A 25597-nucleotide genomic window follows, 5' to 3' on the forward strand; every position below is an offset into this window, starting at 1 on the left:
GGGGGCTCTGAAAGCTGCAGTTTAACTGTAAGAGAGTCTCATGCGTCTCATGACTCATGGTTTGGCCACCTCTGGCATATAGTATAAACAGATATTAATCTACAATCTTTTGCTAGTATGGAATTTTGTCCCAGTTCTCCGAGTACAGCAACATCCAAAAATTATTCATCTAATGTGTTATGCTGTGTATGTAACCCACCGCACACACTTTGTTCCTTTATTATATTTTAACTTTTTTTTTCTCTGGTGACACTCTTAAAATGTTTACACACTTAAAAATAGACAACCCATTGGAATGTCTTTATTTTTCTATGAGAGAAAATGTCCACAGAGAGAAATCAGTTTCAAAATTTTTGCTTTCCAGACTCCCATTAAAAATGTTTGGCTTGGATATTTTCCCCTGTAACTGCAACTAAATAATTATTAGCTTTTTCTATAATGATAGTAGAATTGCATTGACATACATATGCATAACCACAAATGAAAGCTCCTCCCTCTTAGAAAATGAAATGTTAGAAACCACTAGCCATATGACTAAATCTGTAAGAATTTGAATCTGGAAAGAGGAAACGAAAGATTATTTAAGCTTGTCTTGTAGACCAATAGTGTATTATTGATGCTTATAAAATGAAGGTAGTGATGTTGAATGCTTTGTATAATAATCTGTAATTTAATAGTGGTTTTATGACTATTTTGCATTGTGGTATGGTCCATGCTCTTTCTCCATATTCCCTAATGAATAATAGATGTTATAATACTTGTCTGTCTCCAAGGGCTATTGAGATGTAAAAGTACTTCATATTATTAATCTTATTTATAATAGCTCTTTTATTGTGTTTTTGTGTGATTTTAATTATCTTAAGTTCTCTAATTTTTTTTTAATAGATGCTCTTAGAGTACCTTTAAGGATTTCAGTCAGTGAAATAGAACTAGCCTACTGTGGTACAGAGGATTGTGACACAGAAAACACAATATGTTCTTTAAATATCCGCAAACAGACATCATGGGATGATTTTTCAAAAGCAGTGAGTCAGGCGGTGACAAACCATTTCCAAGCAATCACCTCTGATGGATGGAGGAGTCTAGAAGACCTGACATTTAATAATGCTGCAGAATCCAACATTGGCCTCAGTGCAAGCAGTATATTATCCATCAAAATAGGTATGAATCATCACTGTTGCTTGAAAGAAAAGCAAAACCTTTTTCCTGTTTGTGGGGTGCATGATATGTTGTTAATTCCTCAGTTAAGTATATTTAAAATTACTTGTGGCAGCTTCTGGGCTAGATCAGGTCATCATGATTGCATTCATTACACAAAAAAAACTCATTTGCATTAAGACACTTTTATGCCTTAAGTATTACTTACCCAATAAAATAAAATTGGATGAAAATATTTGATGAGGTTTCTTGATATGCTGCTTTAAACCTTAGAGACTAAGGAAATTCCCTTTTGGGAAAGGAGGAGCCCATCCTAAAACAAAATGAAGCCAGCTCGCTGGCATGTAAAATTAAAAAAGTCATAGAGGAGTTTTTAAACTACATGTTGAGGAAAAGCTGACAGGTGTGGAGGAGCAGACAGTTCTGACAGACGCATCCATTAGGGGAGGATTCATTCAAGGGGATACTCTATATCCTAGTAAAGAGGAGAGGATAGAAGTTGACAGATTACAGGTAGGAACTAAAGAGAAACAGTCAAATGAAAGAGTCCCGTTCAATTACATCACATGGCAGACAACTAAATATTGACAAATTTTATGAGTGCTTGTATGCAAATGCAAGAAGTCTAAATACTAAGATACTGAGTGCCTGGTATTAAATGAGAATATTGACATAATAGGTATCACAGAAACTTGTTGGAATGATGATAATCAATGGGGCACGGTAATTCCAGAGTACAAAATATATGGGAATGACAATAGGTCTCACTAGTGGAGAAATGACATTATATGTGAAAGAAAGCATAGCGTCAAATAGCGTAAAAATCTAAATTAAACATTACCATAAAATCTCTATGGATTCCATGCTTGAATAGTAAGATATAGCAGTAGGAAAATACTACCAACCACCTGCCCAGGATGATGACAGTGATTGTGAAATGCTCCAGGAGATTAGAGAGGCTGCAAAAACAGAAAACCAAATAATTATCGGGGATTTCAACTATCCCTTACTAACTGGGAACATGTCACCTCAAGATGGGATGCAGAGAGAAAATTTCTAGACACCATTAATGGCAGCTTCTTAAAACAGCTAGTCCTGGAACCCACAAGGGGAGAGGCAATTCTTGATTTAGCCCTAAGTGGCACACAGGATCTGGTCCAAGAGGTGAAGATAGCTGAACCAATTGGTGATAGCAACCATAATGTAATTACCGTATATACTCATTCATAAGTCGAATATTTTTGGTAAAAAAGTGATGCATCAAAGAGCGGGGATCGGCTTATAAACGGGTCTACACCAAAATTTGATGATTTTAAACTCTATGGAATCATTTAATTGAATATCTAATACATTGTCGTTTTGTTTACCTGGAGCGTCTGCAGGCATGGAGCCCCTCAGCTCCCTGTGGCTGCGGTTCGCCTTCCCAGCCAATGGGAGCTGCAGGAAGTGGCGCCACAGACCTGACATTTAATAATGCTGCAGACCCTCCAAGTAAACAAAATGTTCCGACCCACCAGCGGCTTACCCTGATGGGCTGGGAGCCAAAGTTTTCCAACCCCTGAAATATAGGGTTGGTTTATGAAAGGGTCATACAGTTTTTGCTATCTTTACCTATCCCTTTTGGGGGGGTCGGCTTATAAACGAACAAGTTAATGAATGAGTATATATGGTAAATTTAAAATCCTTGTAAGGAGAAAATACCATAGAAATCCACCATAGTAACATTTAACTTCAAAAAGGGGAACTATGTAAAAATAAGAAGGGTAGTTAAACGGAAATTAAAAGGAACAGTTACAAGAGTGAAATGCCTGCAAGCTGTATGGCACCTTTTTAGAAAACACAATAATAAAGGCTCAAATGATATATATACCCCAAATATATTTAAAAAAAAACCCAAACAGTAAGAGGACCAGAAAAATGCCACCATGGTTAAACAATAGAGTACAAAAGATCGTTAGAGACAAGACGTCACTTAAAAATTGCAAGTCAAATCCTACTAAGGAAGATAGAAAAGAACATAGCCTCTGGCAGGTCATATGTGAAAGTATAACAAGGCAGGTCAAAAAAAATTGATGAGCAATTAGCAAAAGACACAAAAATCAGAAGCAAAAAAAATTTAAAGTCCATCCGAACCAGGAAGCCTGCCAAACAATCAGTGTGTCCACTGGATGATTGAGGTGCTAAAAGAAGCTTTCAAAGAAGATAAGGGCATTGCAGAGAAGCTAAATAAATTCTTTGCATTGGTCTTCACTTCAGAGGACATGAGGGAGATTCCCACATCTGAGCCATTCTTTTTAGGTGACAAATCAGAGTTGATTGAGATGTTGATAAGAGGAGGTTTTGGAACAAATCGCTAAATTAAACAGCAATAAGTCACCAGAACCAGATGGGGTTCACCTAAGATTTCTGAAGGAACTCAAATATGAAATTGCAAAACTGTGATATGTAACCTATTGCTTAAATCAGCCTCTGTACCATATGACTGGCAGATAGCTAATATAACACCAATGTTTTTAAAACATTAAAGAATCTATCCTGGCAATTACAGGCCAGAAAACCTGACTTCGGTACCGGGCAAATTGGTTGAAACTATAATCAACAGAATTATCAGACATACAGATGAACACGATTTGTTGAGGAAGGGTCAACTTGGGGAAGTTTAGCTTTTCTAACAGGAAATCATGCCTCACCAATCGATTTAAATTCTTTGAGTGGGTCAATAAACATGGACAAGGATGATCCATTGGATATAAAGTGTACTTGCACTTTCAGAAATTCTTTGACAAGGTTCCTCACCAAGGCTCTTAAGCAAAGTAAGTAGTCATGGGTTAAGAGGGAAGGTCCTCTCATAGATCAGTAACTGGTTAAAAGATAGGGTAGGAATAAATGGTCAGTTTTCCAAATGGAGAGAAGTAAATAGTGGGGTCCTCCAAAGATCTGTATTGGGACCAGTGATGTTTATAAATGGTCAGGAAAAAGAGGTAAAGCATGAGATGGCAAAGTTTGCAGATGATACAAAAGGACTCAAGATAGTTAAGTCCAAAGCTGACAGCGAAGAGTTACAAAGGGATATCACAAAACTGATGGCACTTGAAATTCAGTGTTGATAAATGCAAAGTACTGCACATTGGAAAACATAATCTCAACTCCACATATAAAATGATGGGATCTAAATTAGCTGTTACCACTCAAGAAGAATATCTTGGAGTCATCGTGGACAGTTCTCTGAAAACATCTTTTCAATGTGCAGTAGTCAAAAAAGCTAACAATGTTAGGAACCATTAGGAAAGGGATAGCTAATAAGGACAATAAATGCCATAGTGCCACTGTATAAATCCATGGTACACCCACAACTTGAATAAAGCATGCCGGTCTGGTTGCCCTATCTGAAAAATTATATATTAGAATTAGAAAAGACACAGAGAAGGGCAACAAAAATGATTAGGGGCATGGAACAGATCCCATATAAGGAGAGATTTAAAAGACTGGGACTGTTTGGCTTGGAAAAGCGATGACTAAGGAGGCCTATAAAATCATAAATAATGTGGAGAAAGTGAATAAAGAAGTCTAATTTACCCCTTCACACAACACAAGAACCAGGGGTCTACAGTTGAAATTAATAGGAAGCAAGTTTAAAACAAACATAAGGAAGTACTTCTTCACACAACGCACAGTCAGCCTATGGAATTCATTGCCAGGAGATGATGTGAAAGCCAAAAGTAGAAAGGGGTTCAAAAGAGAATTAGATAAGTTCATGGAGGATAGGTCCATCTATGGCTATTAGCCAAGATGGTCAGGTATGCAACTCCGTGCTCTGGATGTCCCTAAACCTCTGACTGCCAGAAGCTGGGATTGACAACAGGGGATGGACCACTCAATAAATTCTGTTCTGTTCATTTCCTCTGAAGCATCTGGCACTGCCCGCTGTCAGAACACAGGATACTAGACTAGATGGACCATTGTTCTGACCCAGTATGGCCATTCTTATGTTCTTATGAACTGCCTTAAGATCCTATCCAATAAACCTTAGAACATGCCTACATGAAAGCATTCTTTAACTCTGGCTGTGTGGGTGGTTTAGTGGATTAAGGCACTTTTATATCTTCTTTGGGGCCCAGGTTTCAAGTCTGCCCTGAGATCCTAAGTCAATAAGAGTTGTGTTGTCTCAGTCTAGCCCTCAAAAAGAAGGGATCAGCATTATACCTTAAAAAAACAAAACCTCTTCTATAAAATCCTGTGCTTGGGTTTTTGTAATGAATCCTGACTGATACTTACATGTATAGGCAAAAGAGAACTCCCATTTTATTTCAGTGAAAGCTCTACTTAGGAATTGTTCAGGAAAATTAACAGATTGTTATTCCAGTATGATACTTCCAGCTTAGAGTAATCATGGAACAATACTGGGAAAACCATACTGCATGAAGGTGTCTGGCCAATATATAAATAAAACTGCTTTTTTTCACTGTTGCCCATCTTCTCATAAACAGCCACTGCACCACAAAATTCAAGCATCTCTTAGGGCCTGATTTTCCATTATCCTGCACCTTTGTGTAGTCATTGCACTAGTTCAAAGTATGCGTAAAATGCTGCCCTTCAGCTTTCTGAGCTTTTTACACAAGAAGTGAGTGCAAATCAGAATTGGTAGCATTTTATGGTCACTTTGCACTGGTTTGAATGACTATACAAGATATAGGGCAATGGAAAACCAGGCCCTTCATCTAAAAAATTAATTAATGGAGATATCCTATCTCCTAGAACTGGAAGGGACCTTGAAAGGTCATTGAGTCCAGCCCAGTGCCTTCACTAGCAGGACCAAGTACTGATTTTTCCCCAGATCCCTAAGTGGCCCCCTCAAGGATTGAGCTCACAACCCTGGGTTTAGCAGGCCAATGCTCAAACCACTGAGCTATCCCTTCCCCCCTATATTATGCTTTGAATCAAGCAAATTACCATGATTTTATTCAATGTTTACTATTTAATATATTAAATGTAAAGGTCCATTACAAAGTGATATTTTAAACTATTGTTTTAATCTGCATACAACAGCAAATGTTCAAATGTTATCACCCATATATAAAATAATTAAATGTTTTTATACATGGAACTGATTTGTTTTTCAAAATAGAAGAACTGAATATATATGTACACATTCTGTGCCGGTGGATAGATGTGCTGTATGCAGATATAGTATGTATATGTCTCCATTCTCTCTCTCTCTTTTTTTTTTTTTTTTAAACAGGAAATGTTCCATGGTCAACAGGTCAGATTTTTCCACAGGCACCGTGGGATTTTTTGAAGAGGAATAAAACAGAACACATAACAGTGTTTTTATTCGGTAAAGGCATTTGCAACTATTTTGTTTTTGAAAATTGAAAAATTCCATAGTAATAGAGATTATGTATCATTTGCTACCATTTTTTTCTTTAGAATTTCATACGACTTTCCTGCTTCCCATAAATTTGACATTCAGTTAGTAAAATAATTATCACTTAATTTGGTTAAAAGCAGATATGTGGACCTAGAGCGTTTAGAAACACGCGATAGCACTTAGGAGCTATAAACTCCATAGGTACGGTTATTTTATAATATCTATATCACCCATAGTACCTTTTAAACCTGTATTACAAGATACAGGTAATTCTTTTCATGATAAAAGAAGTTGATTAGCAACTCTGATTGAATATGTGATGTCCAAATAGAGTCTTAGAGATTCTTCAAGGTCTCACTATAGCTAGTATAGGAATGCTTGTTTGTTTATTACACATTCTTATAAATCATGAGGATTGCAGGTATTAGATAATAATATATGTATTTTAAAGGTCCTCAAGAAGGCTGCTTAAACAGTGTGACTTACGCATCTATGATCCACCTTCAGATACTGCAGAACTACCTCCGGCTGGTAGGTACCAGACCAACATCTGTCTGCTGGCTCTCATCTCCTTTAGGCATATGTGAAAACCCCTGCTTAACCCAGTCTGCAGTGCTTCTACCATCTCACCCTCCGTTTCTGTCTTTTGTCGCCTTATCGATGGATCGATGATTGATTAATATTGATTATTGATTAATCTCTTAGACCTCAGTGGTCAATAAAGGTTCAGTCTTTAGTAGCATCAGGAATATTATAATCAGTATCATTAGAATAAGAGACCCTAGAAGCACATGAGACACAATTGCAATTTTTACCAATTTCTTTTATTAACAAATCCACTAAACCAATAAATAATCCCACAAACACTAAAATATAATAGCAGATAGAGAGAGTGCAAAGTCTTTAACCCTATGGCTGGCATCTCTCTCATCTCCGACTGAGGGACCCTGGAATGTCAGTCATTGTCTTCCGCATTATCATCTTCATCATCGTCATCAAAATTCCGAAAGTAAGCCTCTGAGCAAATACCTCCCATTGAAATCCTCCCCTGAGGCCACAATTCCTCTACACTGCAAGGAAGTAATGAAGAATGATTGGGATAAGACAGACATGGGCAAGCACATTAACAGAAATTATCTTAGGTTCTGCGGGATCCAGGAACCAAAAGTCCCAATTACTGAGATACCAAAAGTTGACGCTGCCATAGTGTCCCTGGCTAAAGATATGGTTATCTCCTCAGAAGTGAAGTTCTAGCCTAAGGACTTCCCAGATACAAAAATGGATGCCACTCTCAAAAAAAGACTGTGAGGCCTCCTCAGCTTCCTCAGGGCATCACTAGCAGCTTTTTTTGTTTGTTTTTTTTGAGAGCATCTCTCTACTGGGTGGAAAACTCAGAGCTCTCAAAGGCAGAGAGCACTCTCACTTTGGCTCTATTTTAAAAAAAAATTACCTTGGAAGCAACGTTCATTGCTGACACCTCAATGGATGTAATTAGATTCTCAGGCAAACATATGGCCTCCAGCTCAGTGAGCAGGTGCCACCTACGGCTCTGGAAGATGGATAGCCACTCAAAGTGGGTGCTGTGCTTTGCCAAATTCACAGGAGCCCTGCTTTTCAGAGAGAAGTTATACAAGTTAGTGATAGACAATGCCGCAAAATCTTAACAGTTCCTTCCAACAGTACACCATGTCTTTAAAAGAGAATGCGGACTGGCCTTCAGACAAAGGTGTTCTTTTCGGCCTTTGGCCTTGCGGAATACAAGTGAAGAGACAGCAGATTCTCCAGAAGAATGCCATGGAACCAAGGCTTGGGAGGAAAGCCCCAAGGAAACCCTGCCTCTCCCAAAGTCCCCGTCCATTTGTAACAGAGACTGCATAGGTCTCCCCTTGAAGCTGAAGATTGGGAGCAGGATTTCCCATTTCCTGGAGGAATGGGTTGCTTCGACCCCAGACCAGTGAGTCAGGAATATTCACTTGAATTATGGGCTCCACCCTGTCCATTTCTCATCCAGACCCCTGTCACGCTGTCTGGTAGGCTCACCACTGAGAGTGCCAATCTGAGATCAGACTGTCAGAAAATAGGGCAGACACACCAAGTTGGTGGTATATTCTATGAGATTTTACAAAGCCAATAACAAACATGCACTCCTGGATTACTATATTAGTCTTGCCGTGGAGTCACAGACAGTCCACTTATGCTCTCTCAGGACCCTCTTTACCTCCCAGACAAACTAGACTTTGTGTTGAAAGGTTATTAAAACCCCAAATCACCTGACATTAGGTTACTCCCAACCCCAAGGGGTCGGTTACTCCAAGTCAATGAATACTCTGGATCTCACACCAAAAACAATGCTGAAAAGTAAATTTCTCTAGTAAACTAATTAAAGGTTTATTAGCTAAGAAAAAGAAATGAGTTATTAAGAGGTTAAAGCAGGTAAAGTACATTAACAGGTGAGTCCAAATTTGTAAACCCAAAGTGATAGCAAAGATGTAGTAATCTGCTAGTTTCCCATAAGTCTCTCAGGGTTGCCCAAAATGATTTTGGGGATTTCTGTCTTTGCATCTGGAATGCGCTCTGTAAGTGTCCATGGCAGCTCATCAATACAGGATTGATCCGGGGGGAGGGATAGCTCAGTGGTTTGAGCATTGGTCTGCTAAACCCAGGGTTGTGAGTTCAATCCTTGAGGGGGCCATTTAGGGATCCGGCGGGGGAGGAACTGTCAGAGACCATACTTGGTCCTGCTAGAGAAGGCAGGGGACTCGACTTGATGACCTTTCAAGGTCCCTTCCAGTTCTGTGAGATAGGTATATATTATATATCAGGGGTCAGCAACCTTTCAGAAGTGCTGTGCCGAGTCTTCATTTATTCACTCTAATTTAAGGTTTTGTGTGCCACTAATACATTTTAACGTTTTTAGAAGGTCTCTTTCTATAAGTCTATAATATATAACTAAGCTATTGTTGTATGTAAAGTAAATAAGGTTTTTAAAATGTTTAAAAAGCTTCATTTAAAATTAAATTAAAATGCAGAGCCCCCTGGACCGGTGGCCAGGACCTGGGCAGCGTGAGTGCCACTGAAAATCAGCTCACGTGCCACCTTCGGCACACGTGCCATAGGTTGCCTACCCCTTTTATATATATCCATATACATTATAGCGTCTTCCACGGAAGGCAATTAGGCGAGTATTTTCATTCACAGTGGGACTCTTCCTTTGTTGGCTAAATGAAAACGGAGCTTGTGAGCTTTCAGTGTCGAACATAACAATCCATGCTTTGAAGTTAGCAATCTTTTACATTTTCCAGGCTCCAGTCTCATGTGATGGGCAGATGTAATGTAAATACAATGTGATAGCCAAAAACAATCCTTCATTAGTTTTCATTAAGTTTTACACATTAAATAAATTTTCCTCCTAATACTAACACACCTTTGATCTAGGATTATCTCACTGAAGGGTGTACATAATGTAATTACATGTAATGTGATAGCAGACAACAGCATACAGATAAGTGAAAACAGTACAATCAACATTTTTGATCTATTCGAACAAGTGAATTGGCTTGAACACACTAAGACCTTTTAACATTTCTTTGATATTCACACACAAGTGAATTGCCCTGTTGCTCTAGCCTGAGCTGGCAATCTGTTAGACAGCATCACACCCTTGAACATCTTGAACAACTCTGTAAAACTCTAATCCAGAATGAGATTTCTCACCTCCCAGATATGGGAGTAATAGAGAGCATTCCCTCAGAAGAAAGGTGCTACTCCATCTTTATCATTCAGAAGTGTACGGAAGGAGTGTGAGCCAATCCAGATCTCAAAAGGCTCAACAAGTGGATGAAGGAAATATAGTTCCAGATAGAGACTCTAACTGCTACAGTGTCATCCCTGTCCCCAGGGGAATCTTCTGACTTCAGTGGATCTGACAGATGCACATATCCACATCCCAATAAGACCAGGCCATTGCAGGTTCCTAAGGTTTGCCAATGGCAGGTAGCAGTCTCAATATCGGACACTCCCATTCAGTTTGTCATTGGCCCCCCGGGATCTTTACAGAGATGGTGGTGGAAATCTTAGGCAGACTCACGTCACCTATACACCTTCCCGGACAACATCTTAATCAGAACTCTGCCCCCAGCAACAGCACACAGAACTACAATCCTCGACCTTGAATCTCCTGCAGGAGTATGGCTTTATTATAACATCAAAAAAGCTTAGAGAAGAACCACATCCTGATTGTCAGACAACATGATCCCAGTCACATAAGTGAACAACCAAGGGGGCAGCAAGAAGCTCAGCACTACAGGCTGAAGCAATGGAAATCGTGCAGTGGGTGGAGAGTTCTCTCCTCTCCCTCAGGGCAACTCACATAAAGGGGGAGACCTGAACCAAAAGGCAGACTAACTCAGCAGGCACAAGGTGAACAGCTGCAAGTGGTGCCTGAATCAGGAGGTCTAGTTAATCATCCAATTGTTTGGCCTTTCCTTAACCATTTAAGAAGCACATAAATGTGTAGAAATCAGAGTAATTCCCCAGGGAAGTGAACTCCAGATCTATGGAAACAGATGTCCTATCACACAGGTAGCCACAGGGCCCCCTCTATGTATTTCTGCCCTTTCCATTATTAGGGAAGGTGATCCAGAAAAAAAATGAGAACAGGACAGTAATATTGGTAACCCCTGGTTTTGGGACCTGATAGAGCTGAAATTGGGACCACCACTAAGCTCCCCAAAAGACCAGAAATCCTTTCCCAAGGCCCTCTACTTCAACTGGACCCAAAGTGTCTGCACCTAACAGCCTGGCTATTGAAAGGGAACCACTAATATTGGTGGGTATGTCCTCCAGAGTCACCAGAACACTTCTTTCTTCTAGAAGAGTATCAACCTTGAAAACATGCTTCTTTAATTGGACCAGGTTTTGCGACGGTGCCAGGAACATGAAGCAAATTCTGTAATTCCTCTATCTGAATTTTCTCCAAGAAGTCTTCAACAAAGGTCTCCAACCCAGCATCATTGTGCATCGTGTCTGCCCCTAGTAAAATGATGTTCACAGGATCTAAAGATTTCCTGGCAGGAACACCTAGGTAGCCAGATTCCTTAGGGCAGTCCAGATGGCCAAACCAGTGATTAGATCTCCTTTTCCCAAGTGATTGCCACTTGTATTGAGACCCCTGACAAACCATCACTTTGAACCACTGACATCAATATCCGCATTTTATTTGTCCATCAAAACTTGATTTCTGATAGTCATCACATATACCAAGTGAGTGTCAGAGCTGGCAGCACTCTCCATGCAGGAACCTCATTACAAGTTTCATAAGGACAAGGTGGTGCTCAGAGTTCTGGAATTGTTTATCCCGAAGGTGGACTCTCCTTTCCACACTTCCCAAGAAGTGGTTCTAGCTTTATTCTGTCCAAATCCACAGCATCCCATTGAGGAGAAGTGGTACATCTTAGATGTCAAAAAGACTCTGAAAATGTACTTCAAATGTACAGAATCCACAAGGAGATCAGGGGGCCCATTTGTATCCTGCTATCTGAAATACCAATGACTCAGAGCTTCCAGGTCCTCTCTTGCTAGTTGGATTAGACTAGAGGTAGGCAATTTATGGCATGCGTACCGAAGGCGGAACGCGAGCTGATTTTCAGTGGCATTTACACTGCCCGGGTCCTGGCCACTGGTCCCGGGGGCTCTGCATTATAATTTAATTTTAAATGAAGCTTCTTAAACATTTTAAAAACCTTATTTACTTTACATACAACAATAGTGTAGTTATATATTATAGACTTATAGAAAGAGACCTTCTAAAAACTTAAAATGTATTATTGGCATGCAAAACCTTAAATTAAATATAAATGAAGACTCGGCACACCACTTCTGAAAGGTTGCTGACTCTTGGATTAAACTATGTATTGCAAAAGGCATCGGAGATTCTGGTTTCAGAAGAGGTATGGGCACACTCCACACAATCCTTGGAGACCTTGTGGGTAGAAAAAGCTAATGCATCCTCAGTAGAAAGTGTAAGGTGGCCACCTGGTCAAGTGCTACCATCTTTATCAAGCGCTACAAGGTGGACTTCCCATCCACTGCAGAAGCTTCCTTTGGCAGGAATGTGCTACAGGCGATGGCCTGGAAATGATTTTGTCCTTTGAGCAAATATTATTGGTAGGAGGAATACCGTTTTCCCTTTTTCTGCCCTTTTCTTAACCCTCCCAACCTCTGTTCATTGCTCGCTACTTCCCAGATGTCAAGAAATGTGGGAGATGCTGGGCTGCAGAATGGAAAATTTATTATTATTAATTTCCTTTCTTCTAACAGTGTTTCTCACATTTCTACCCAACATGGATGGCTCATAAGTCCAGGGTCAGAGATTAAGTGGAGTCATTACAATAGAACTGTCTTCCTTTGTCTACTGTACATAGTTATTTCATTATCTCTGTAAGATTTGTTAATGTTATATCGGTTTTACAGTTTGGGAATAACTCATTTGGAAGAAAGCAGGAGCTGAGAGAGCATGGCTACACCATGCAGCTCCAAACTCTGATCTGTCTTCATGAGCTGCAGAAAGTGGAGAGCAGCCCAGATGTCATCAAGAATTGTGGGAGATGCTGCTAATAGAAAGAAAGAGAAAGAAATGTCATTAAGAAATTTTCTATTCTTCCAAAAGACCTTTGCAATGAAGAACATACAGTGACTTCAAACGCTTTCCAAACAAAAATCAAGGAACTCACAAGACGCATGCTCATTTCCATTGTTCATAAACATTGATTTCCATTGCATCTACTTAATCCCTCTTCTTTCATTTGTACTTTGTTTAAATGGTGAGCTCCTTGTGTTAGAGACCTTGTCTTCATACCCATTTGAAAAGCACCTAGCATATTGATTATGCTACACAAATAATAAGTAATAGGTTGGCATCTGTGATATGTTCTTCATTAGCAATCCTGTACAGGTATATTCCATGCCCCGAGGGCATTTCATATTAATATATTAGGTGTGTGTGCTCGCCACATGCACTGCTGCTGGAGGTTTTTCCCTTAGCAGTATCCATAGGGGACCAGCTCTGGCACCCTCTGGAGTGGTGCCCACATGGCATGGTATAAGGGGCACCGCTGGCTCCCTCCACCCTCGGTTCTTCTTTTTTACTGCCAGTGATAGTGCTGGAACATCTGCTGCTTAGGCTAGCATTGTTTTATTCTCTGTTCTTGCGAACTTTGAAAACCTGTAATATAGTTAAGTATAAGAGGGATAGCCGTGTTAGTCTGGATCTGTAAAAATCAACAGAGGGTCCTGTGGCACCTTTAAGACTAACAGATGTATTGGAGCATAAGCTTTTGTGGGTGAATACCCACTTCGTCAGATGCGAAGTAAGAATATAGTTGTACATGTTTAGTAGTTGAATTAGTTACCCTTCGTAGTAGTTCTCGAACTCTTCGTTAATCCCGAATGGGACTCAGCTCGGGGACGGAGCATGTGATCATTTAAGCCCTGCGGTCGTTGCAAATGGCCTTTGCCTGTCAGCGATCTGCCTACTAGCTGCTTACAGTGCTTGGGCGAGTGGCACATAAGCGACAAGTGTTGTCTTTGTAAGTCCTTCAAACCTAGGATGAAAAAGGAGTGGAACAATCACATAAAGGTGTTCCTGGTGGAGTCGGAACTCACTCCGGCACCGGAGCAACAGTCCAACTTGGCACCGTGCACAGTGCTCTGCCGGCGCCGTCCAGGAGCTGGCACCGGTCCCCCTCCGTGGCTCCAGCCAAGAAGCCGAAAAAGACAAGGAGGGGAAGATCCCCTACTTCCCGCAAGGGAAAAGATAGGGCTGGGAGCGAGTGAGGACCTGCCCCGGGCAGCTCAATGCCCCCTTTGGGAAGTTGGGTCCCAGCTCACACAGACTGGTGCAGCCCATCCCAAGATTTGCCTGCAATCCAGATAGCGGTACAGGCCTCCGCCAGCTCCAAGTGCTGTCGACGCCCGAGGCTCTGCAGGCAGCTCAGGAGACCCTGACGCTTCCGGTGCCACCCACACCGGCTCCAGCGGTACCCAGGTCTCAGGGTAAACCCACCTTGGGACTTCCGCTTGTGTCCCCACCTCAGCGGCACTGTTCCCCATCGCGAGGAATGTCCCACCACTGCTCCCCCTCCAAAAGCCATCATGCCTCAAAGAAGCAGGCTCAGCGGAGCCCTCTTCAGTCCCCAGACCTTGTGCACAGACAGCAGGATTTGAGGTGTACTTCGCTGGTAGCCTGGCGCAGATCCACCGAGGTGTGCACCCCGTGCAGGAGCATCGAGACTGACCCCTCGCATCGCCGACAGCTCAGTACAGATCCTGGGACTGATTCAGGGATCGAAGCCACTGGACTACCATCGTCTATCTCCAAGACTGGGATCGCCATGTTCAGGGAGTTCCTTCCTGCAACCGGTGCATGATAGCTCCCGGGCCCACTCAACATCCCAGTACTGGTCGGGTAGCGTAAGGCATAGATCACCGGATTTCTGACGCTGATCCACCAAACACCATCTGTCCCCGAGACCCCAACCAAGACGTTTGTCCCACTCGGACAGGTCTGCCTCCAGGCGCAGCGACCGGCACTGATCAGATAAGAGCTGCCGCTTCACCCGATCCTGGTCACTGGGTAGTGACTGCTCTGGCTATAGCTCAGTACCGAGCAGGGCTCCCTAACTGCGGGACAGCCTCTGGTGCCTGCGGTGCTGCCTACATCATCAGCACTGAAACCTGTCCCAGGGCCCCAGGCACAGTGGCCAGTGCCATGGAACCCCTGAGGGTTCACCCAGCCTTCCCAGGCTGCACGCCCGGTGTTGGAAGCCTCAGACAGGCCAGCGGCCTCAGCATCCCACCCCCTCTAGTGCCCGAGGGGGGGAAGGATCCCACAGGTCCAGGAGGACCCAGGGGAGTAGACTGCTGGCCCACCAATGGATGTGAAGGTTCCTGCGGTACTGGCATCGTCCTCATCATCGCCAGACGAGGCTATCATGGAGCCCCCTCACCTAGTTCCTCAAAATGATGCTAAGGCTCACCAGGAACTATTGAAGAGGGTTGCATCTAACCTGGGGCTCCAGGCTGAGGAGTTGGAAGAACCTTCTGACTCCTTGTTTGATGTCCTCAGCCCCTGCCAGAGTGGCCCTATCCCTTCATGAGGGGGTATCAAAGATTACCACCGCCCTGTGGCAGACTCCCTCCTCCTTGCCCCCAATCTCTAAAAGGGCTGAACACAATACGTGTGCCAACAAAAGGGCATGAGTACCTATACTCCCACCCGGCCCCCAATTCCCTTGTGGTTGAGGCGGTTAACCACAGAGAGAGGCGAGGTCTATCCGGGGCTACCCCCAAAAATAAAGACTCAAGGAGGCTGGATCTTTTTGGGCATAAGATTTATTCGTCTTCCAGCCTGCAATTGAGAGTGGCCAATCACCAGGCTCTCCTTGGCCACTATGATTACAACATGTGGCAGGCCATGGCCAAGTTCAAGGCTTCACTATCCAAAGGATCCAGGAAGGAATTCTGGATGATCCTCGAGCAGAGCACGACGGCGGCCAGAGCAGCCCTCTAAGTGGCTTCCGACGCGGCGGACTCTGCAGCGTGCACCATGGCCTCCACCATCTCCATGTGGCGAGCTTCCTGGCTGCTCCTCTCGGGCTTGTCCACCAAGGCTCAGCAGTCGATTCAGGACCTTCCCTTCGATGTCCAGGCCCTATTTGCAGAACAGACTGATACCAAGCTGCACGGTTGAAAGGACCCCCATACCACCCTGAAAACACCAGGGTTGTACATCACAGGCCCAGCACATAAGTGGTTCAAACCGCAAAAGCCTCAGGGACAAGGGAGCCAGTCTTGTAGGACCTGCCTCACAAGAAGGACAATGGCTACAAGTGCCGCCCAAGCCACCCTCCTCCACCCCCTGCTCAGTTGGGTTCCACCCGGAATAAGCAAGGGGCCAAGCGACCGTTTTGAGGGTGTCCCTGAGGGCAACCTACCAGTCTATTCCCCGGATCCATCTTCTCTGTTTTTTTCCAACCGCATTTTCTTTTGCCTACCTGCATGGACCATGATAACCTCAGACTGCTGGGCCCTGAACACAGTGGCGCAGGGCTACACCTTTTAGTTTCTTTTCTACCTCCCTTCCCCGTCGCTCTTCAGGGATCCTTCTCATGAGACTCTCCTCGCGCAGGAGGTCCAAGGAATGCTGTAGATATGGGCGGTGGAGGAACTTCCTCTAGAGTACAGGAACAGGGGATTTTATTCCCAATACTTTTTAATCCCAAGGCGGTCTAAGTCCCATTCTGGACTTGCGAGACCTCAACAAGTACCTAAAGAAACTGAAGTTCCGCATGGTTGTCTCCCTGGCCTCTATCATCCCCTCCCTGGATCCGGGAGACTGGTAGGACACATTCTTTCATCTATCCATACCTCGACAACTGGCTGGTCAAGGGCAGCTCCAGGTCTCCGGTCCAAAGGGACATTGTGGTGCTGCAAGCCACTTGCCTCTCCCTGGGCCTACTAGTGAACAACAAAAAGTCCATGTTAGTTCCAGTATAAATGATAGAATTCATCGAAGCTGTGCTCGACTCAACCTGCACGAGAGCGTTCCTACCGCTTGAAAGGTTTCAGGCCTTGACAGACCTAATCGTGAAGGTGTCTGCGTTTCCCCTGACTACAGCCAGGGTCTGCCTGTGTCTGCTGGGCCACATGGCAGCTTGCATGTTATTCACCATGCCAGGCTCCTCATGCAGCCCCTGCAGCAATAGCTGACGACGATCCTATTCTAGTCAGAGGATCACCTGGAAAAAATTATGACCATTTCCCCAGCAGTACTCACTTCGCTGTGAGAAGGTCCTTGAGGGAGTTCTGTTCGACAGCCCCCCTCACTCCATCGAGTTGGTGTCAGACGCCCCTGACCTTGGCTGAGGTGTACACCTCGGAGCTCTTCAGATCCAGGATATGTGGTCGCTGGAGGAGATGGCACTCCACATAAACGTCAAAGAACTCAGAGTGGTCCGATTGGCGTGTGGTGTCTTCCTACCTCACCTTTCAGGCAAGATGGTGAGAGTCCTGACGAACAACACAGCCTTGATGTTGTTCATCAACAGGCAAGGGGGAGCGTAATCATCGGCTCTCTGCCCGGAGGCTCTCCGGCTCTGGAACTTCTGCATCGACCATGAGATCCACCTGGCGTCAAGAGCACGCTAGTGGATCACCTCAGCAGGGCCTTCTCCTCTCACCACGAGTGGTCGCTCCATTGCGATGTAGCCTACATGGTCTTCCAGAGGTGGGGAACTCCTCAAGTGGACTTGTTCGCCACCAGGCAAAACAGAAAATGTCATTTGTTTTGCTCTCTGCAAGGTCTGGGCAAGGACTCCTTCTCCAACGCCTTTCTCCTGTCATGGTCAGGGGGCCAGATGTCCGTGTTCCCTCTGATCCCACTCATCGCCAAGGTCCTGGCAAAGATCATGCTAACTCATGCCCTGTCTCTCTTGATTGCCCCGGCGTGGCCTCGCCAGCTCTGGTTCGGCACATTCATGAACCTGTTAGCGGCCCTCCCCTGTCCCCTGCCCAACTAACTGGACCTGCAGTAACAGGATCATGGTCGGCTCTTACATCCCAACCTTGTGTCCCTCCACCTCTCAGCGTGGATGCTGTGTGGCTGAACCCGGAAGAGCGGACCTGTTCAGAGGAGGTCCAACAGGTCCTCCTGCAAAGTAGGAAGCCCTCAACTAGACTGACTTACATGGCCAAGTGGACGAGGTTTTACTGCTGGGCGTCCGAGCGTGGCATCTCTCCCTCGCGTTCTTCTATAGAGGCTGTCCTAGATTACCTACTTCATTTGAGGAACCAGGGCCTGGCACACTCTTCCATTAGAGTGCATCTCGCGGTCATCTCCGCTTTTCGCCCGCCAATCCAAGGACAGATGGTGTTTTCCCATGACATGACTGTCAGATTCTTTAAAGGGCTCGAGAGACTTTTTCCCTAAGTATGGACTCCTGTTCCACAGTGGGATCTTAACTTGGTCCTCTCTAGGCTCATAGGCCCGCCCTTTGAGTCGCTGGGTTCCTGCTTCCTTTTCCACCTGTCATGGAAGGTCGCATTCCTGGTGGTGGTGACATCAGCGAGATGAGTTTCTGAAATTAAAGCCTTGACCTCGGAACCACCCGGACACGGTCTTCTACAAAGACGGGGTTCAGCTGCGGTCCCACCCGGCCCTCCTGTCGAAGGTGGTGTCTACCTTCCATATCCTGATGTTCTGTCCTAAACCGCACAAGACCAATGAGGAGAGGCATCTTCATGTGTTGGACGTCTGAAGGGCCTTGGCTTTTTACTTGGAATGTACCAAGCCTTTCTGTAAATCAACTCAGCTCTTCATCGCTACAGCGGATAGGATGAAGGGCCTTCTGGTGTCCTCACAGAGGATTTCCAATTGGTTTAACCTCATGTTAGACCTGGCGGGGGTTCCACTGCTGCCGATTGTCAGAGCCCACTCAACTAGAGCACAAGCATCTTCAGCGGCCTTCCTGGCACACATACCTATCCAGGATATCTGTAGAGCCACAACGTGGTTCTCTGTCTACACGTTAATGGCCCATTATGCCATCACTCAGAAGTCCAGGGATAACACTGGGTTCAGCAGAGCTGTGTTGCAACCTACACGTCCGTGAACTCCTACCTACCTCCATGGGTACTGCTTTGGAGTCACTTAATATGGAATGGACATGAGCAAGCACTCGAAGAAAAGACAGTTACCTTTTCCGTAACTGGTGTTCTTTGAGATGTGTTGCTCATGTCCATTCCACAACGCTCCCTCCTTCTCCACTGTCAGAGTTTCCGGCAAGAAGGAACTGAGGGTGGGGGGAGCCAGTGGCACCCCTTATACCGGGCCATGCGGGCACCACTGCAGAGGGCACCAGAGCTGGTCCCCATCGGATATTGCTAAGGGAAAAACTTCTGGCATGGTGCATGTGGCAAGCACACACACCTAATATGGAATGGACATGAGCAACACATCTCGAAGAACACCAGTTACGGGAAAAGGTAGCTGTCTTTTAATGCTGGTATTTTGTTTGTTTTTGTTTAGTGCAGTACATATGGTAAGGTATAGATTATATTACTGTGAAGTGGGATACCTGAGCTTTCTGATGGGATGAAGTGAATGTTTGGCTGAAAAGTATGAGACATTGAACTGAATTAATCAATCCGTTGGTTCATGAAAAACTATGTAACTCATTATTTCTTTCAAAATGGCCCTAACTTGTTCTCTGGACATCAAAAAACCTGACAGTCAAAAATGTTGACATTTTTCCACTAGTACTTTATAATTTCCATGAACCTTTTTAGGATTCACAGGACTGTTCTGATTTGTCTTTGTGGGGAACAGGGGGAGCAAAGTATGCAGGGGAGTAGTATTATAGTTAAAAGATATTTTTTAAAACTCCAGCATGTACTGTATGGACAACACTTAAAATAACGTTTTCTCTTTTCAAAAGGACATTTTTCCTTCAATCCCTTATTTTCTGTCACATAAAAAATAAATTGTAAGCATGGAAATGAAGTAATTAAATTCATTTTTACTAGCTACCAATTGATTGATGAATTATTTATTGAAATGTAATATGCAGGTGATTATTAGCAACTTTAAACAGGAAACAAAATTAAAGTTGGTTCATATCAACCATTAATAAAGAAACCAACCCTATTCCTTACTGAGCAGCAGCTTTATTTGTATAAAAAAATATTTTTTGTTACACAAGTTATTTGGTGTATGAAAACTGATGAGAAAGCAAATCTGGGTAAATTAGCTTTTGGACGTCATTGTTTTCATAGCAATAGAGCCAGTTTAAACATAATTAAAACCGAAGTAAAAAAATACCTCCAGAGCCCTCTGCTGGTAAATTACGTAAACAATGTGTGCCTTAGATCTCAGCTGTTTGCAGGAGTCTGACAATTACCCAGTAGTTTAACTGTGCTCCCTTGACAGTTAATTACACATGAGCACTAAGCTAATATCATTTTACAAAGTGAAGGCCCACAAGTAATTTTGATTTGAAATGGGTTTTAGTTCTCCAGAACATTATACAGTGCATTTGTGAGTTTCAATTAGAGATAAAGCTGTAGCTTTGTCATTCAGTTAAAAAAAATTAAAACATGTTGAAGTAAAATCATCATAGAGAACTGGAAATATTTTTTTTAAATGTGTGCATTATAATAGTATGGATCAGGGGTCAGCAACCTTCAGCATGCGGCCCATCAGGGTAATCCACTGGAAGCTCCCAGTGGGTGCTGTTTGCTGTTCCCGGCCATTGGTTATATAAAAGTAGCAAGATGGTAGCAAGTGAAAAAAATTCCTTTTCTTAAATAAGAGATACTGATGAATTTAGATAATAGGTAGTAAACCCAAAGCAGCTACCTTTAAATATGAATGTGGGATATTTGGTTTACTTTTCACACTTGTAGAGCAGGTATCTCTTTGCCTCTTCAGCATGCTTTTTATAATCCAAGAGGTCAAATTAAATCAGTTTAGGCAGACAGGTTCTAAATATTATGACACTGGGTTCCTATATTGTTAGTATAAATTATATATTTAGAGTTTGAGGAGTAGTTTTTGCCTCAACTTAAAATAAATGTGGCAAAAACTTAAATGTTGATGGTTTTTATAGAATAATTTGGGTTTGAAGTGTTCTCTTGTAAATTCTGCCCACTCTATGTCATTGGATTTAATTGTTAACTGTAACCTGTCCCTATTGTCTGGGAGTGTCAAATTCAACCATTGATGGGACAAAAGAATGTTTTTGCATAGCTTTATAAATTAAGAACAATCCCATGTTATTTCTATGTAAAAATCTCTCTTTAAAAGCTGCAACACACCAATACTGCACATGTAGAACACTGTATTATAAGGTGCATAAGTTTCATACACTATCATAGTTGGAAGGGACCTCAGGAGGTCATCTAGTCCAACCCCCTGCTCAAAGCAGGACCAATCCCCAGACAGATTTTTGCCCCAGGTCCCTAAATGGCCCCTCAAGGATTGAACTCTCAACCCTGGGTTTAGCAGGCCAATACTCAGGCCAATGCGCTATCCCTCCTCCCCATGATTGTGAAGTGGAAAATTCCACATATACTTAACCCCTTGGGTTTTGGTTGTTTTGTTTGGATTAAAAATATCCAGGTCTGTGAATATTCATGTAAAGTTTACTTTGTTTATGTGTAGGTTGAACAATACCGTAATGTCATCTTTCATGGTCCAGAAGGAAGTTTGCAAGACTACATAGCACATCAGATAGCACTCTGTATGAAGGTATTAAACAAGCATACAAAATAAATAATTCTAGAAAGAGAATGTAAAGCTTCCCTAAACCTGTGAATTTTCAACACAGAAAAAGCAAATGGCTGCCGGATTCACCTGTGAAATTGTTAAAGTTGAAGTGGATGCTGATTTCTCCAAGGAGCAGCTTGCAGAATTATTCATCAATAATGGTAAGATTATTTCAACAAATCTATTTTGATCAGTAGAAGGCTACTTCTAAAGATGCTTTCAGAAGAAACATTAAAGCACGCTGTATAGCCTATGGCATGTTTTTAATAGAGTTCTGAAAATCTCACAAATTCTGGAGAAGGAAACAAGGCTCTCAAGTGAGCTAGTGCTAAAGATGGCAGTCCAGAAATGAGCTTTGTGTAAACTTTGTCTTTTACATTAATGGATTCTTAATATTTTTTCTCCTGTCCCTTTTCATGTTTCCTTATGTTAGTGAACATTTCACTTGATTTCCAAGGTTCAGAAATGTTGAACCAGAAATATAAGAACATTGCTACTTTATCATGCCTGCTGGCTGAATACAGCACTTTATCTATCCTCCAGAGCTATCAGCAAGTTTAGGCTTGAAATTAGACGAAGGTTTCTAACCGTCAGAGGGGCGAAATATTGGAACAGCCTTCCGAGGGAAACGGTGGGGGCGAAGGACCTGTCTGGCTTTAAGATTAAGCTAGATAAGTTTATGGAGGGAATGGTTTAATGGGATAACATGATTTTAGTCAAATGAACAGCGTGCCATTGCTGGTAAATAGTATCAATGGCCAATGAGGGTCTGGCTGGAGAATCTTGCCTACGTGCTCGGGGTTCTATTGATCGCCATATTTGGGGTCAGGAAGGAATTTTCCTCCAGGGTAGATTGGCAGAGTCCCTGGAGGTTTTTCGCCTTCCTCCGCAGCATGGGGCAGGGGTCGCTAGCTGGAGGATTCTCTGCTACTTGAAGTCTCTAAACCACAGGATTTGGGGACTTCAACAGCAGAGTCAAGGAAAAGGGGTTGGGATGGCTTTGTGGCCTGCATCATGCGGGAGGTCAGACTAGATGATCATAATGGTCCCTTCTGACCTTAAAGTCTATGAGTCTATGAATCTTTCGCGAGCAATGAAAACTAGTTTTAAAAAATTCTACAAAGTAGTTGAAAAAACAGCATTGGCGTTATTATTTTCTGGAAAAAAACAAGGAAATTGTATATAGAGAGATCCAATAAACTGGATTAAAGAAAAAAAAAAACAAATACTGATTATCCTAAATGGAATATTAACTAGAGTTATTCTACTTATCCAGTTCTTAAGTTTTGAACTTATTTGTACTTTTACTGTCTACTGGAATTTTTCATAACAGCTATTAGAAGAATGCCATTTTTCAACTTCAGTTTATTAAAACAATAGGCTTCAGACTGTGTGAGATCAATGAATGTCTCCAGTTCCGGGAGATCTGGATAAATGTAGTGAGCCATTTCTATAGGATCACTTTTAGTCCTTTTTAAATCAGTGGGTTTTTTATTTGTTTGTTCTACATAGCCTTTTTTGAAAACCCAGATTTTTGTGATACTTCAGTATTTATTGCTCAAATATTATCTTTTTCTGATTAGTAAGTGGTGTGTTTAAATATTGTTAATTGTATTGTCCAGTTTTCCATGGTATTACATTTAACAGCATACAAGCACATCTGTATTTGGAATACTAGAATAGTATTATGTTAACACAACGTTGTTTCACCTTAAGAGAGCTTTCGCTGCATACATTTTCTTTAAGCTGTCCAGTACTTAATAAATACTTTTCTTCACTGTGGCTAAAAGTTTCAAATGTCAGTGAGAGTAATGGATTTTCAGCACTTCTGAAAATCAGGCCTGTTCTTTAGATATTTTAAATGTGGATTTAAGTGCCTAACTGTAGGCATCAATCCATGTGTATTTTGTCTTATTGCTACAGAACAAAGTTAAATTCCTGTTGCTAGTGTAATGTGAACCACTTTTTAAAATAATGATAAACAGTTATACAAGGATTGAAATATCCCACAACAGATATTTTGGAGCAGCATACTTATTCTTGAAATGGTTCTGGTCAGCATGCCTTAACTATAATTTTGGGATGACCAGTAAAGAAGAATAAAAAAGAGAGATGGCTAAGTAATGAAAGCTGATAAGGAAGGCAGGATGGACTAACACCACACTTGGTAAAAACAACTGGGAGGAAAAACTAAGGAAGGTAGAGCATAGAAGAGGAACTGAATGTGGGGAAAAGGGGCATAGAGCAGAACATAATGGGATTCTGCTCTGCCTTGTAAGGTTTCTTGTTTTGTTTTGTTTTTATTTGTAATAAAGAGAGAAACAGTGAGAAAAAGAAAATGCAATAGACAAAAAAATTGGGGGTGAATGAAGAAATGGTAAAGAAGAGAGAATACATTTAGCATTTAGGCTAGTTAAATTTGTTTTATTTTTCCCAGGTCATCATATTTCTGTGGATAGAATCCTATAGCCTTCCTAGTTTGATGAGAAGGCAGGTGTTGGTACAATATTATTGATGAGACTGGGGCAAACTGCTGGTTGTTACTGACTAACTTTAACAGGATAGGGTTCTAAAATAAATAAAATTGACATGAAACAGGTAACTTTTTTTCTATTTTTTTTCTGATTAAGTACTAGCATAACACTGCATTTTAATGGGCTTTTTTATATTTATATTGACAGAGCTGTGATGATTTACACAAGCTGGGAATCTGGCCCATTATCACTTTATTTAAAAAAATAAAACAAGTAATAGCTGAGGATGAGTTCTTGAGATTCCTATTGGGATGAGAAATTTTGGGAACTCATACAGACAAGCATAAGCAGAATTCTTAAGCAGGGTCTTTGTTTTAAAATACACAGTTTTTTGTGATTTATCATTTGTGCTTCATTCTCTGGTAGTCAAAAAAGCAAATAGAATGCTGGGAATCATTAAGAAAGGGATCGATAGTAAAACAGAAAATATATTGCCTCTATATAAATTCGTGGTACGCCCACATCTTGAATACTCCATGCAGATGTGGTTGCCCCATCTCAAAAAAGATATATTGGAATTGGAAAAGGTTCAGAAAAGGGCAACAAAAATGATTAGGGGTATGGAACATCTGCCATATGAGCAGAGATGAATAAGACTGGGACTTTTCACCTTGGAAAAGAGACGACTAGGGGGGATATGATAGAGGTCTATAAAATCATGACTGGTGTGGAGAAAGTAAATAAGGAAGTGTTATTTCTCCTCCTCATAACACAAGAACTAGGGGTCACCAAATGAAATTAATAGGCAGCAGGTTTAAAACAAACAGACAGAAGTATTTTTTCACACAATGGACAGTCAACCTGTGGAACTTCTTGCCAGAGGATGTTGTAAGGCCAAGGCTATAACAGGGTTCAAAAAAGAACTAGATAAATTTATGGAGGATAGGTCTATCAGTGTCTATTAGCCAGGATGGGCAGGGATGGTTTCCCTAGCCTCTGTTTGCCAGAAGCTGGGAATGGATCACTTGATGATTACCTGTTATGTTCATTCCCTCTAGGGCACCTGGCATTGGCCACTGTCAGAAGACAGGATACTTGGCTAGATGAACCTTGGGGGGGGGAGGGGGCAGAAGCAGAGCCCCACATAAAGCCTGGGGGTGCTGCAGCACCCCCCACACGGCTAGTTCCCACACCTATGTAAATAGTATCCAAAAGCATTTTGCAAAGTCACTACAAATAATACCTTAGAATTGAACACACAAAGAGAAGTGTTGG

The 25597-nt window shown here is 42.3% G+C and overlaps 1 protein-coding gene across 1 annotated transcript in view; it reads left to right on the forward strand.

Moving 5' to 3' along the window:
* CTTNBP2 (cortactin binding protein 2) overlaps positions 1-25597 on the forward strand; it is a gene marked incomplete in the record, with an annotated part of 189493 nt that overhangs the window by 128902 nt on the left and 34994 nt on the right. Inside the window, 5 exon segments of the mRNA XM_034768791.1 lie at positions 886-1161; positions 6398-6493; positions 6978-7057; positions 21744-21830; positions 21910-22009. Coding sequence (XP_034624682.1) covers positions 886-1161; positions 6398-6493; positions 6978-7057; positions 21744-21830; positions 21910-22009 — 639 coding nt within the window.

This window comes from Trachemys scripta, chromosome 1, assembly GCF_013100865.1.
Source record: "Trachemys scripta elegans isolate TJP31775 chromosome 1, CAS_Tse_1.0, whole genome shotgun sequence".
NCBI lineage: Eukaryota > Metazoa > Chordata > Testudines > Emydidae > Trachemys > Trachemys scripta.